General features: G+C 31.9%; 1 protein-coding gene across 2 annotated transcripts in view; it reads left to right on the top strand.

Annotated features, from left to right (window-relative positions):
- LOC118189728 (neuroguidin-B-like) overlaps positions 1-15356 on the top strand; it is a 177968-nt gene that overhangs the window by 87019 nt on the left and 75593 nt on the right. For both annotated transcript variants that reach the window (XM_085806810.1, XM_085806811.1), the window contains exons 9-10: positions 4583-4720; positions 13749-13886. In XM_085806810.1, coding sequence (XP_085662936.1) covers positions 4583-4720; positions 13749-13886 — 276 coding nt within the window. The remainder of the gene's footprint in view (positions 1-4582; positions 4721-13748; positions 13887-15356) is intronic.

The raw sequence follows: 15356 nt of genomic DNA, 5'->3' as shown, positions 1-15356 counted from the left end.
AAAAAGTGCACAATCGCAAACCCCAGGCACGTTTTTCAGAATAGCTCATACACATAAACTATTTACACGTCGACTTATTTTTACTTATAAAAAAAATCCCAGGATTGCACAAAAATGGCATTGCACACACTCTTAACTTTATCCATCTACACTGCTATTTTCTCATAAATTACAAAAATTTGCACGAAAATGCAAAAAAATTCTGTGAATCTTTAAACTCGGTAAATAGCACATATGTGAAATTACCTGATCGCGAAAAAGTATATACCCTTTCCAAGGATGAACATTTCGACGTATAAAATAAATAAAATATCCAAAAACTTTTACCTCTAAATTATCTATTATATTATAAACGTCACCAACGAATTCATACCGCAAACATTACAAATACTTAGTGTCAAATATTTAAATTATTTCCGTGCATGTTTACTTCAACTGAAACGTATACCAAATTCCTACAAACATAAAATTCACAAAATAACTATCATTTAATTAAAATATCACTAAACCATGTACACGTCGACTTATTTTTACTTAAAAAAACATTCCAGAATTGCACAAAAATGGCATTGCACACAGTCTTCACTATATCCATGTACACTGCTTTTTTCTCATAAATTAGAAAAATTTCACGAAAATGCATGAAAATTTTGTGAATCTTTAAATCCGGTAAAAAGAACATATATGAAATTACCTGATCGCGAAAAAGTATATACCCTTTCCAAAGATGAACATTTCCACATATAAAATAAATAAAATATCCAAAAACTTTTACCTCTAAATTATCTATTATATTATAAACGTCACCAATGAATTCATACCGCAAATATTACAAATGGTTACAAATACTTAGTGTGAAATATTTAAATTATTTCCATGCACATTTATTTCCGCTGACATGTATACCAAATTCCTACAAACATATAATTCACTAAATAACTATCATTTAATTAAAATATAATTAAATTCAAAAACACTACTTAAAATATAAATAAGCACATACATTAAATTAATAAAAATTAGCTTACAATCTTAATTACTTTAAACTAAATCATTGCTAATAACAATTTTCCAATAATACCATAATTCTTTATTTACTCTTTACATTTAGAACAATGCATAAAAATAATATCCTCAAATAATTAAAAATACTAACTTACCTAATCTTCTTCAGAATCTTGATTACGTGGCGGATACACTTTTCTAATTCATTCAATAAAATTATTGAAAGATACGCCTTTCAATCCCACTAAATACCCATTTCGAATTCACTTTAGTTAGGGCCATGGGATCCAAAAAGTAACCAACACTGTTTCACACAACACAGAATAAAGCTAAATGCAAAATTTCCAGATTTCTCCCCTTTTCCGATTAAAGAACTGTAATTCGTCCATTAATGTCACAGGACATATCTCATGATCTCTCATTTCCCTCACACAAAATAATGCGTAATCGGAACTGAGTACTTCTCACATTATTACCAAAGTCCTATGTAGTAACCTTTATCGCCTCCAAAATGTCGCCAAACTACCAGTTACCGTATTCCAAAGATCAGCCAATTATTTTAGAGGTTGGAAACCTCATGGTTCTAAGAGCTGTTAATAACTAAGAACACAACATGAACAGCCAAAGCCTCCTGAAGATAATTTCAGGCGGCTTTGGAACAGCCGTGTTACAAATTAGCATTCACACCTCCTTTCATTCTGAACCGAGAACCGGCATCTATCTACAAAAATATTTCTGTCTATTCGTTGTTAAAAAATTCAGAAAAAATCATAATAAATAAGAGAAGAATAATATAAATCTGCAAATGCGAACAACGACAGTGATAATTCAGCAAAATGAACGCAAGACAAGCGAATAGGATAAATCCGCTGGGTTATCAGGTTTGAACTATTATCGCCAAAGTTGGCGATGTTTACATTTACCGGGTTCTCTGCGGAAGTGCTTCCGAAAATTGGCCTCATACTCAATGGATGAAATGGCCCACCAGCGGCTAAGCGGTAAAGTTGCTGAACACTGGTAGTTAAATACTGTAACTGGAGTACATATACTGTTAGGGAATATGTCACCTTTTTTCTTTAAAAATTCTTTCCATCAGACCTGATTTTTATTTTTAAGTTAAGCTGTCATTCAATAATTATATGAATCATTTTGTTAATAGTACAAAAGGTTTTTGGCGCTGATTTTAGTTACACTTAAGTACAGTTCTGCATCATGTGCCATCTAAATTGAGATGGTGGTTATTATATAAGTTACTGTTTCCTGTAGATTACTATGAAATAATAGGTTTTCATCCGCAAAGAACCGAATCATAAAATGGAAAAAAATATATCTTAGGTTATTAAAAGCATCTTGAGTATCGTAAATGCTAGGAATTTATTAGGGGTTTTCTTCTAGAAAGAACCTGTTGGTGACACTGCCTGTTTTGTCACCAGGCTTGCAAACAGTAAAGGTATTAGCGATATACGGTTAAGTTTTGAAATGAAACATGATATAATAATGCATATATAAGTCAGATTAATCATGAACATGATACTTGGATATTAAGCATATGCAAGTTAAGTTTAGCTGAAAATTAGCTGATTAAATGTATCAAGCACACAAGTCAATTTTAGTGTATTAAATTCCTAGAGTTAAATTCATTTAGCAGAAAAGCATGGTATTAAACATATGACGTTAAAAATAAGCTGATTAAAATTTAATACAATTCAATTTAGGTTGGTAGAAAAGCATGATGTTAAACACCTTAAGTAAAGATTCGCATAAAAAGTAAAGTAAATTTTAGTATTATTACTGAAACATATTTCTAATTCTATTAGTAGTTTTAAAAGATTTGTATACTTATACCTAGCAATATTGCATTTCTTTTTCCAGATTTTTATGCTGCCCTCCCTCTTTTTTTAAAACCTTATGCCATATCATCATAGCTATAATTGGATGTTACTGTTAAGTTGTGACCTGGATCTCTTGCCATTTCTTAAAAATGTTCATGATGATCACAGTAAATGCAGATACTTTGTATTCTCATCTTTCTCACCATAAGAAACTTCTAGCTGGACTTCTTTACGTTTATGGTTAAGCAAGTCTTGCAGTTTTTCAGTATTAATATAATGTTGAGGAGTATGTGTGTTTATTTCATTGCTTCTTTGCTCTTTTATTTTTCATTGCTTCGCTCTCTCAATTATTGTTTTATACACAAACATACTTTCTGTATTGATGTGTCATCAAAACAGAAAGTATTCTAAAATGTAGCACAGTCAAATACCGAAAATCCGCCAACTCCTGAAATCCACGTTGCCTCTCAAAATATAAACATTCAGTTTTTAGGTTCCAGAAACCGCAACATTGTGTATGAAATATCAAAGAAAAAATACAGATTCCTGGAATTCTGGAATACCGTATAATGACGTAATAATTACTGAATAATAATGAGTCATAACGGAAATGCCAAATTATTGACATCATGATAAAAGTTTTCCTCCCCTCTAATCTGCATTGAGGTAAAAAAGCAGACGATTCACTCAACTCTTCTTTCAAGTTCACGATTCACATATTTTCTGAGCTTTGTCATTTCACGAGATTATTTAGTGCTACCTTTTTTTTATCCGGATATTTTGTGGATAAATTAAGAATATTTTAAATTTCAGCCCTTTTTAATACAATTACAGATAAGAAACACACTCATGATTTTACTGCTTGCAACGTTGAAAAACGTAAACACGTTGTATTAATGCTAATGCAAAAAGTGCAAATTCTGCAAAAGATGGAGACAGGTACTAGCAGAATTGTATGGAATTGCGATACGATTGTGTATGATATACGGAAAAATAAAGAAAAGCTGTTGAAATTTTACAGCAACAGTAATTCTAACATAGGAATCTGAAACCGGAAATCTTTGCACGAGGCGAAATCAGCAAACCTCAATGCTGTGTATATATAATACACTGAATAATATAATCAATTTATATATGTAATAATAACAGAGTCGTAGCTAGGGTTTTCAGCGCCCAGGGACAACTGAAGATTTCGCGCCCCCTACTGCGTGCCAAGGATGGAAAACATTTAATTCTAAAATGTCGTAACATCAGTTTGGCGCCCCTTGGATTCTGCGCCCGGGGACAGATGCCCTCTCTTGCCCCCCTCTAGCTATGCCCCTGAATAATAATTTAATGCATATAATAAGTTATTGCAATAATGTATATAATAATTTAATTAAATGTATCTAATACGCCTTATTTATTTTGCACTTTTAGTCTGAATATTATGATTTATCTTTTTTGTCCTGAAATCCGCACAACCTCTGGTCCCAAGCTTTGCAGATTTCTGGAATTCTACTGCACTTTTGTAATGTATGATGGTACTCCCATCTGTTTCATATTGCATGGCTGAGTTCATAATGTGAGACATTTTTTGACTCGGGCACATATTCATTATGTAGGACATTCACTGTGCGAGACATTTGTTATGTAATGTATTTGCATATGCAATGCATATGAAATCTTAGAATCTCATTGTTCATTATGACAAATAAATGCTTACTGCATAATCAATGCAATTTTTTTTTAATATTTTTCTTTAGATGGAAGATATTAGTTTTGAAGATGTTGAAGAGACAATAAAATTAATAAAAGAAGTACCACAGCTAGCAGGTAATGTTTCTGATACAGTTCAGAATGTTTTGAAAAGAATGAAAAATAATGAGCTAGAGACCCATAAGGTATGTACTTTGAAAAAAGAAAATGTATTCTTTTACTAAATTGTGTTATAAGTTTTTTAAATAATTATTTGTCTTTTATCAAATGACTAGCATATGAACTAAGTATGATGGCCAACCACTCTTTCAACTTTTTAGATTTATTAAATTCCATGTTAACCCGTTCAGGACCATGGTCATGTATTTGTAAACAAGCGATTTTCCCTTCAATGCCCACAATATCATATACTTTGAAGAGCCAAAATATTATGACCATCGACTCAATAACCCATTACATGACCTTTGACCTGCAAAACAGCTGCAACTCGCCTTCTTCATGGATGCCACAAGTTCTTGGTAGATGGAGACAGGTTGTACCAAATATCTAAACAGCAGTCACCCAAAGTCGAGATATTCCAGCATCGTGATGTTTGAGCTCTGAGCTGCCGCTCCATGACATTCCAAATGTGCTCTATTGAGGTCAGATCCAGCAAGTTAGATGACCAGGATATTAATTGGAATTCATTCTTATGCTTCTTGAACCACTTCAACACAATTCGAGCCTTGTGACACGGGGCGTTGTTGTGCTGGAAGATTCCATTTCCAGTTGGGAAGACAGATGCGATGTGAGGGTGCAACTGATCTGCAGTTATGTTCAGATAGGTCGCAGCTTTTCATGGTCTGTTCTACCACAACTAAGGGTCCCAGAGCCACCCACAAGAATGTCCCCCAAAGCATAATATCGCCGTCACCAGCCTGTGTATGACCTCAGGATTCGTAGCGGTCCTTACAAGTGCTTATAAGTCCTTATATTTGAAAATAAAATATAAAGACCCTTATAGATGCTTACTTTTTCTTTAAAGCCCTTATTTTTTTTTTTTTTTTTTTTTTTTTGTTTTTGTTTTTAGTGCTTATTTTTTGCTTTTAGTTCTTTTTTTTTTTTTTTATCCTTTTTTTTTTTTTAATGAACGCGCATTTTTTTGCTGTACCAAAGCCGAAACTAAATAAATAACTTTTCTTCCTAATATGCAACGTCAGATGGTGAATCATACTCCCGGAAATTGCTTTTCCCCCCTTTCTCTGCATTAACGTAACCTATGGTGCACGCGAGAGTACAGACGGGTGCACATCGTGCTATTGGTTAAAGAATTGCGAAAACGGTAGACAATTCCGGTACACTCGGTATTCTTTTCCTCCCACCCAAATATTACACATGTTTGAATTTCTAGCAAGAATTTAAGGCTCTAGTGTAGAATTGGGTGCCCCTTTGATTAGTGACAAATTTTTAAAAAATTTTGGCGATGGAACCTCATTTCTGGTTCCCATGATAGTTTTAATATTTAGCTTCCTGATTTTTTTTAAATGAAAATAGATTGATGTGTACATGGACAAATTTAAAACAGTGCACAATGTCTAGTTTGTGCAATTCTGCGATGTTTTTTTAAGTGAAAAAAGATTGATGTGTACATGGACACAGAGTTTGTGCAATTCTTTGACTTCTTATTTTGGTTTCGTGTAGCGTCCATCTTGAAATTGCGCTTTCTTGGTGCCGATCTTGGCGTAAAAAAAATAATCGCCAATAAACAAGGGGCACCCAATTGTAAACTTTTACCAAATTTAATAATTTGCATTCTCGTTCCGCGTGGTCAGTACATATTCGTGTTTATTATGATCGTTATGCTTATATTATGAGCATATGCATGAATATTTATAATAATATAGTTGCAGTAACTGCTGAAGTATAGATAAACTTCCAAAAATGGGTGTGTTTTTACACAGATTAGCTTTCTAAGGAATAATATTCAGAATGGCTTAAATAAAAGGAAAGTAATCGAATAGTCAAAAAAAAAATTTTTTTTTTTCCCCGGTACATTAATTATACAGTACAGAGGTTGGGAGGTTCTCCCCTTTCTCCGCAAAATCTAATATTAAAAGTTCTATTCCGGAAACTTAATGCAGTCTGTTCAAAATTAGAATTAAAAACACCCCAGATTAGTAAGTCTCTTTCTTTTTCTTTATTTAGTTCTTTATTCTCCGAATACTGGCAGCTCTTCATTCCGATTCCGATTACGTAGTATCACGTATGGAAGAATTACGTCGTACGTATTGCGCAATAACGTTTGCGGTATTTTGCAGAGATAATTAATTTTGATGTTCAGTCTGAGATTTATTTATGAACACTTAAAAGAGTTTTACTGTGCTTTCTAAGCAGAATATTTCTCAGTTCCTTTGGTCTATTTTTATATGATGCACATATCGAAATGTCAAAATCATTTATTTAGCCGAAAAATCTAAAGAACGGCTACAATCTCCCCCCCCTCCTCTTTTTCCAGTTACGCTCGACTATATGGAATATTCGGCAATTTCCGAGTATGCGGGTTAGTTAAGCTTTTACTATTAAAGAATGACTCCATGAAGCAATTTCCCGTCTCCTGATTTCAGAAATGTGCCTCTTTTTTACTTAAATTACTTTGCTTGGAATATATGTTAAGGGAAAACTGTTATGCAATGAAAATTTAGAAAATGTTCAGAATTTTGATTTAAGTTAAATTATTTAAATATTAATATGAGTGGAAAAATAAATTGTATTTATTATTAGGTGCCAAACGAATACAATTAATATGGCTTATTATTATTTATTTTCTATATTTTGAACTAAAATTTCATCATTAAATCTTGTAACATAGTTTAGTTCTGCATAGTTTTTTTTTTTTTTTTCTGTCATTGTAAACTAATTCTGTAAATTGAACTGTCATTTAAAATTTAAAAAAAAGAGAAAAAAAGTGGTACTATTCTGTTTTGAGGGCCGTAAAAAAATTACAGCGAAAATGTATGCGCAAAAGCGCCAAATCTAGCAAACGCGCCTATTTAACAGCGCGCCAAATCTAGCGTACGTGCTGATTTCAGATTGCGTAAGAAAAGTCGGCAATAGAATTTGGGGTAAAGTGCAGAATCATCCACTGCTTGACGCGTTTTTAAGAACTGCACATACTCAGTATCCATGTGCGCATCGACCTATTTTCACTAAAAAAAAAAATATATCTTAAAATTGCACAAAAATGGCAGTGCGCACACCTTTGACTCTATCTGTGTACACATTGGTCTATTTTCAATTTAAAAGTAAAAGAAAATTGACAAAAATCTAATTGTTTTTACCCTTGTAAAAAGCGGCAAACAAATAAGTGAGCTATTCTGCACTTTACCGAGAATATTTTCAAAGAAAAGGCATCATTCGTTATAGAAAATTACGTTTGAACAACCAACGAGATGAAATTATGCTTTAACGATAAGTCAGTAGCAAAATAGCGATGCAGGCATCCATTCAGTTATGTTTAGCAATTTTTATATAAATTATAATAATAAAAAAGTATTATATGAAATTAACCTTTCATCTAAATTAAAACATCAATCTTAGATAGTTATTTACTATTATACTTCCTTTCTTGCCGCAATTATTTTTGGCAGCATTGGCGTCAACAATAGTTTGGCGATTTTTTACGGCCCTCGAAACCGAATAGTACCAAAAAAGTTAATTGTTTTCCATGGTTGAGGTAATGCATTCTCTTAATAAATATTGCATTGCTCATATTTTAAATTACAGGTCTAATTTTTCTTTTAAGGTTATGCAGTTGTGTATAATGTAATTAGACAGGTGCTTATTTTTTCCTTAAAATGTACTTGAAAAGTGCTTATAGGTGCTTATTTTTTTAACTAAAATGTGGCTACGAACCCTGGACCTGCTATAGAGGGGGGGAGCAGCAGTTTGCCTGATACGACCATTGACATGATAAATGAGAAATTGTGATTCATCCGACCTGGCAACTGTCTTCCACTTATCCATGGTCCAGTCTCGATGTTCCCCAGCCCCCTGAATACGTAGTTGACAACAATGCTTGGTCAACAGAGGCATATGAGTGGAACTTCTGCATAGTCCCATATCCAACAGTGTCCTCTAAACTTGTATTCTGAAACACTTGCACTTGAATCTGCATTGTATTGGACTATCAGCTGAGCCACTGTGTGTTGCCGATTTTGCTGTACTAAGCGGGACAGTCTCCGATGTCCTTTTTCTTTGATGGTGCATGGATATCTAATACCTTAGCATTTGCTGCTGGTTTCACTGTTATTTATCCATTTTGCATGCATACTTACGACAGCATATCATGAGCAGCCTACCAGTCATGTAGTTTAGGAGACAGTTGTTCCGAGTCTTTGGGCCATTACCTGTGTATTGAATTCGCTTAGATCAGCAACCTTTCCCATCATTTGCAAAAGCAAGTGCAAGAATGATTCCTTACCTTCTGCAGTAGCAGTTAAATACCATTCCTACTTGAATCATGTGCCCTCGACATCATCCAGAGGAGCTCATTGAAAAACGTCGGGATGATTAAATCAGAATGTTTTATTTAAGTTTTTAAATAACACTATATAAGTCCATTATATTTTTTAATAATGCTTCACAAAGCTTGGACCTTCAATATGCCCTTTCAAGTCTGAATTTTTTGGGGATTGTTGTTGTTAAATTTGGGAACTTTGAACATGTAAACAACTGCAAATTTGTCATTTATATACCACATAATAACAAAAAATGTACAGGTCAACTTTTACATTTGCTAAAAAACTGTAAAACAAATTACAAGATAGATAACTAGATGCTAATAAGATTTTATAAATGCAAATAGTTCATTCATTTTGTTATATTTATGAAATTTATTTGGTCACATCATAGTTTTACTAATAATTTGTTCCGTTATTTTTCTTGATAGTGTAGGTGTATAATGTTTTTATTAAAATGAGATTTTCTTTAAAATTCGCAAATTTTTTTTTAATATCCCAAATATTTTATTACAGTAATGGTAATAAACTATGTTTCAGCAAATTTAGTTGCTGTAATGAAATTATGCTTAATGGGGAATTGCCTGGTCATGTGCGTACATATACTTTTGGAGTATGTGGGGGGGGCTGAAGGAAACCTTCTTCCTCCTTTCAGCAGTCCTCAATGGGTTAATGTACTTTTCACAAAAACAATATTTTCCTTTAACGATAGGCAAAATTTACTCTATATTTGATACCCATCTCAAATTAAAAACGTTTTATAACATTTTGTCTTTTTCAGGAGCAGATTATTCTGCATGTCCATTATATTTTTTAATAATGCTTCACAAAGCTTGGACCTTCAATATGCCCTTTCAAGTCTGAATTTTTTGGGGATTGTTGTTGTTAAATTTGGGAACTTTGAACATGTAAACAACTGCAAATTTGTCATTTATATACCACATAATAACAAAAAATGTACAGGTCAACTTTTACATTTGCTAAAAAACTGTAAAACAAATTACAAGATAGATAACTAGATGCTAATAAGATTTTATAAATGCAAATAGTTCATTCATTTTGTTATATTTATGAAATTTATTTGGTCACATCATAGTTTTACTAATAATTTGTTCCGTTATTTTTCTTGATAGTGTAGGTGTATAATGTTTTTATTAAAATGAGATTTTCTTTAAAATTCGCAAATTTTTTTTTAATATCCCAAATATTTTATTACAGTAATGGTAATAAACTATGTTTCAGCAAATTTAGTTGCTGTAATGAAATTATGCTTAATGGGGAATTGCCTGGTCATGTGCGTACATATACTTTTGGAGTATGTGGGGGGGGGCTGAAGGAAACCTTCTTCCTCCTTTCAGCAGTCCTCAATGGGTTAATGTACTTTTCACAAAAACAATATTTTCCTTTAACGATAGGCAAAATTTACTCTATATTTGATACCCATCTCAAATTAAAAACGTTTTATAACATTTTGTCTTTTTCAGGAGCAGATTATTCTGCATAAATATACTAATTAGGTTACACTATTACTGTAAATATGCAGTACGGCAAACTTTGAGGAACATCTATGAAGGGAAAATAAGGAAGAAACAAATATAATGTATATATAGTCTTAGATAATGGAGGAAATTAGAACCAGAAATTAGAAAAAGTTAATTTAACAGTAATTAGACTTAAACTTTAAATTATACTATATCTCTTGCATTTAATATATTATCTTCAAAAAAGTACCTTTGAAGAATATAGGTATTTTAGTACATCATTTTATGCTGGACATTAATTCTGAACTTTTTTCCTAACAAACGCAAAATTAAACAAAGAGGAAATACAGTCCTTACTTCATGATATACCACTTTTAAGATTCTTTTTCTAACTTGGTACAAAAGAACAATTTCTCAGCATTTTTCTTATATAAGTATGTTTATTTGATTTAAAGCAAATGTTTACCATTTCAAATATACAGTTTGAATAATGATGATGTTTGTTTTTTATTTTGTAATTACTCTGTAAGAATACTTTAAAATAAATATCTGTGTAATTAAATAGACAAAAAAGTGAGGTTTGTAGTTAAATATTCATTTTCACAAAAATTGTTCAACTAGCAAAATTTTGTCTTTTTATTACAGATCAAACAAAAGTGTAGAATAAATCAAAATCATAAATTTTGATAATTTTTTATTTACTATCTCTTTTCTAAAATTTCTTTTTCATTTCTTTCTGGATGAGTATAAAAATTTTACATTAACCCATTCAGGACCAGCTTCGCGGATACGTGACACATCGATTCCAACTAGCAAAATTTAGTCTTTTTATTACAGATCAAACAAAAGTGTAGAATAAATCAAAATCATAAATTTTGATAATTTTTTTATTTACTATCTTCTTTTCTAAAATTTCTTTTTCATTTCTTTCTGGATGAGTATAAAAATTTTACCTTAACCCATTCAGGACCAGCTTTGCGGATGCGCGACGCAACGACTCCACTCCTACCAGCCCAGCGTCCCATATACGTCACACAGCAATTCTGCTCCTACGAGCCCAGAGTCTTGTATATGTTACCGTGAAAGACCGAAATTGGAGAATGTCGACTTTCACCGGAGAATATCAACATTCACCAGATACGTCGGTGAGAGACTGACTATTTCACTACATTCTTGTATATTCGGACCCTCACCGGTGTATGTCGACAATCACAGATATGCTCTGGTGAAAGTCAAAAAGAAAGGTCATAAAGTGCGATAATAGTTTAAGTTGTTGCAATAAATAAGATTTGAATCACATAATTTAGTAAGTTTTTTATTACTGTTATTTTATTTTCTCATTTAGAACGTACTGTATAATTAAGTAAGTTTTTAACTTCTATTATTTTCCTTTCTCATTTTGAATGTATTGTGTGTTTTAGGTTCTCATGTTCTTAAGTTCTTATTTCAAGTTTCAAGTGCATTTATTTGCGACTGAATTACGGAGAAGAAAATATAATATTGTTATATGTTCAACATTCACCATTAGTACATGGTGAATGTCAACATTGACCGGTGTAAGTCAGAAATAAGAGTATTTGGAAAATATTTCGGACATGCACCAAGATACTATGTGAATGTTGACATTCACCGGTGAAAGTCGACATTCTCCAGATTTCGATGTTTCATCATAATATATACATGACATTAAAACGAAACGATTTATTTGAATTTTTAAAAACCAGTAAATGGAGCTAAGTGGTAATTGTTTTCACGTTGGTTGATTCATACGGCATTTGACCTTCATGTACTGGCATTAGTTTCTGTTTTGTGCTTCTGGTTTTGAGAGATTTATTGAAATAAACGAACTAGAAATCACTGCTCTTTATAAGTGTGCCTGTGAATTAAAGGGGCACAGGTGTTTTTGTTTATTTCATTAGGATTTTCTTTTTTTTCTCCTATTTATTTTGAAATTTAACTTAAGCGTTCTTTGTTAATTAAAAAGTAACATTACAACATTATTACAGAAGGGAAAAGATTATCAGCTTTCTCAATGCATAATGTGTCTTGCTCGCATTTCTCAGGAAAGAGGCTATTATATATAATACCTTAAATGGCCATTATGTATAATAACACAGGCATTATATTTTGGTATGTAATGTATTTACTTTAAGTATAATGTAATTATATATAATGTATATATTGACGTGATCAGTAATGGATATCCCGTCAGTGGGGGGTCTTTCCTTGATCACTTTTCGGTCATCCTTAATGCTGTTTTCAATTTAGAAAACAGGAAGTTATCTAATATAAACCTGATGTCACACAGGGTTTGAGGAAGAAATATTTCTGAGTGTCTTTTGAAGAAGTTTTGGGACATGTGTCGGGGTTATATTCAGTTTCATTACATTAGCCATAGGTAAGAGACCTTACTTAAAAAATTTGTCTAAAATCACCAGACACTATACCTTTCCATCTAACTGGAAGACAGTTTCCGAAAATTTACGTTGACGGAAAAGTAATAAAGGTAAGAGAAGATTCGTTGTGTGCGCTAAAACCAAGGAAAAACAAAAGCAAACAACGTATTTTGAGTGCGAAATTATGCAATGTAGGACTCTGTGTCGATCCTTGTTTTGAGTTATTTCACACACAGCAGAATTTTTTTAATTTGAATTTAATCACCTACAGGTAATTCTTGTTTAGTTTTGCAATTTTTTTTTCATGTTTATAGTATTTATTTCTGCATGTGTAGATATGATTTTAGTACTTTGCCTGTTTATTTCTATTAATGTGATATTCTTTATATTAATACACATTAAAAACAAGTGCATTAAATACACACTTTAAAAATTGATGTTATAATATCAAAATGCTGATTTTTTATTTATTTATTATTTATTTATTTATTTTTCCATGTAAAATTAGACTTAACTGCTGAAAATGTGCGAGCCAGTGGCAACGACCCATTACAGCAGGCCCCGGTCCCATGACTGCGCTTCTTTCTTCTAGCGCGGGTCCTTAAGGAGTTAATTTGAATATGACCAGTTGTCTTGTGCTGATATATTATTTTCATATACTTATTTTTTTAATTAAAATTTCTTTATTGCTATTCAGGGGATAAGTTTTCTAACCAAATTATGCTGTGTAACCAGTGATTTTACGTTAATTTGAATATGACCAGTTGATTTGTGTTGATATTATATTATTTTCATGTGCTTTATATTTTTAATTAAAATTTCTTTCTTATTATCTTTCAGGGGATAAGTTTTCTAGATCTTAAAAATCAAATTATGCTGAGCTATGTGACCAATCTTAGCTACATTGTCATGAAAAAATTACAAGGTGAAAAAATTGAGGATGATCCTGTGGTTGAAAGATTGGTTGAATTAAGAATAGTAAGTTATAGAGTAAAAAATTTGTTTTATTTGTTAGACTTACCAAATTGTAAGCCAACATATTTGTGGTAAATGTAACTGCTAAAAAGACAGACTATATAGAATAAAATTTTTATATAAATATTACTTTTCAGCTGCTTTATTTTTAAGATAATAATAAAAATGTGTTGTTGTTTTTCTCTATTCATTTAATTAGTTTCCTGTCATGCAGGTACATATAGTTTCTTCTTTTTATCTCCTTCACAGTTATGTTCCTTGAACTGTTCTTTTAGGTGAATATTAATGGGAAAACCTGCTTCATTGCTATTGAAGTAATTCATTATTATACTCTTGTTCTGGGAGCTTCTTTATCCCTTGAAGCTCCACCGCTGGATGATTGGTTTAACTACTGACCACAAGGAGTTCAGTTCAGCTTTAATCCTAAGCAAATGATTAATTTTCATCATTTTCCCCATATTTAATGTGAGTGAGCTTGTTTTTCTTAGAAAGTCTGAAAAGGTGTCGTTCTCTTGAGGGTCTATAAAGGCATCCTTTCCTTTAGCTTTTGTTTGCTTTGCCATATCCAAGTATCCTAATCTAACCATCTTTACCCTTTGAAATACTAATGCGATGTCTACTTTTTAAGTTCCGAAGATACTTACTGCTGTTTTTAAATTTGCTGCTATGCCAATTCGCAGTTCATCTACATCCGAAAGGAAAAGAGATTTCAAAGCTTCTCTGGAGTAAATTTCAGTTCTTCATTTTCATCAAAAGAGTATTCAATGTAATACTAAACTTTACTGTAACAGCATTCTTTCATGTGAGCAAAAAATTTAATCTTTCGAACTGAAATGATGTCTATGAAAAGAAAAGTAAAACAACTGGCCAATTACTTATTCAACTCTGCAATGTTCACAGTAATAAGCTTTAAATCCATACTGAAGGGGCAGATATGAATTGTAATTGTGTTGAGATATCTAAAAAAAATTTCCTGCCTGCATCTCTTCTTTTTCCCATGTGTTACTATTCAAGAACTTATTTTTTAACTGCAGATCGAGTTGCTATAAAAATGTGGTCACAACATTATTATTGCATTCTCCATATGTAGTTATGGCATGTCCATTTAGCAATTAAAAGATGTTTTCTCATGGTGTAACTGGTAGCATGTCAACAGTTTTGTTAGAGCATTTGTGTGGTTAGCAGCATGACCAGCTAGCAGTTGGAACTGGTTTAATCCTGATGAGCATGTAACTGATTTTTCATGATTCGTGCTTCAAAAAGCTTGATATCCGCATAATGTCATGAAGTTTCAGATACGTAATTAATATTTTAATCTATAATATGAGATATGGATATTTAAGGTGAAAAAATAAAACTGATGGAAAATACTCTTAAATTCGACTTAAAGCAAGGAAGTGATTACACTTTTATATACAAAGGCTTTTAAAGAGACTTACTTTTATTATTATTTCATATTTATTTTAATAAATG

The sequence above is a fragment of the Stegodyphus dumicola genome, chromosome 12 (genome assembly GCF_044657685.1).
Source record: "Stegodyphus dumicola isolate Sdum_Otavi_A_Nest chromosome 12, ASM4465768v1".
NCBI lineage: Eukaryota > Metazoa > Arthropoda > Arachnida > Araneae > Eresidae > Stegodyphus > Stegodyphus dumicola.
This window is presented reverse-complemented; position numbering and strand designations above follow the sequence as displayed.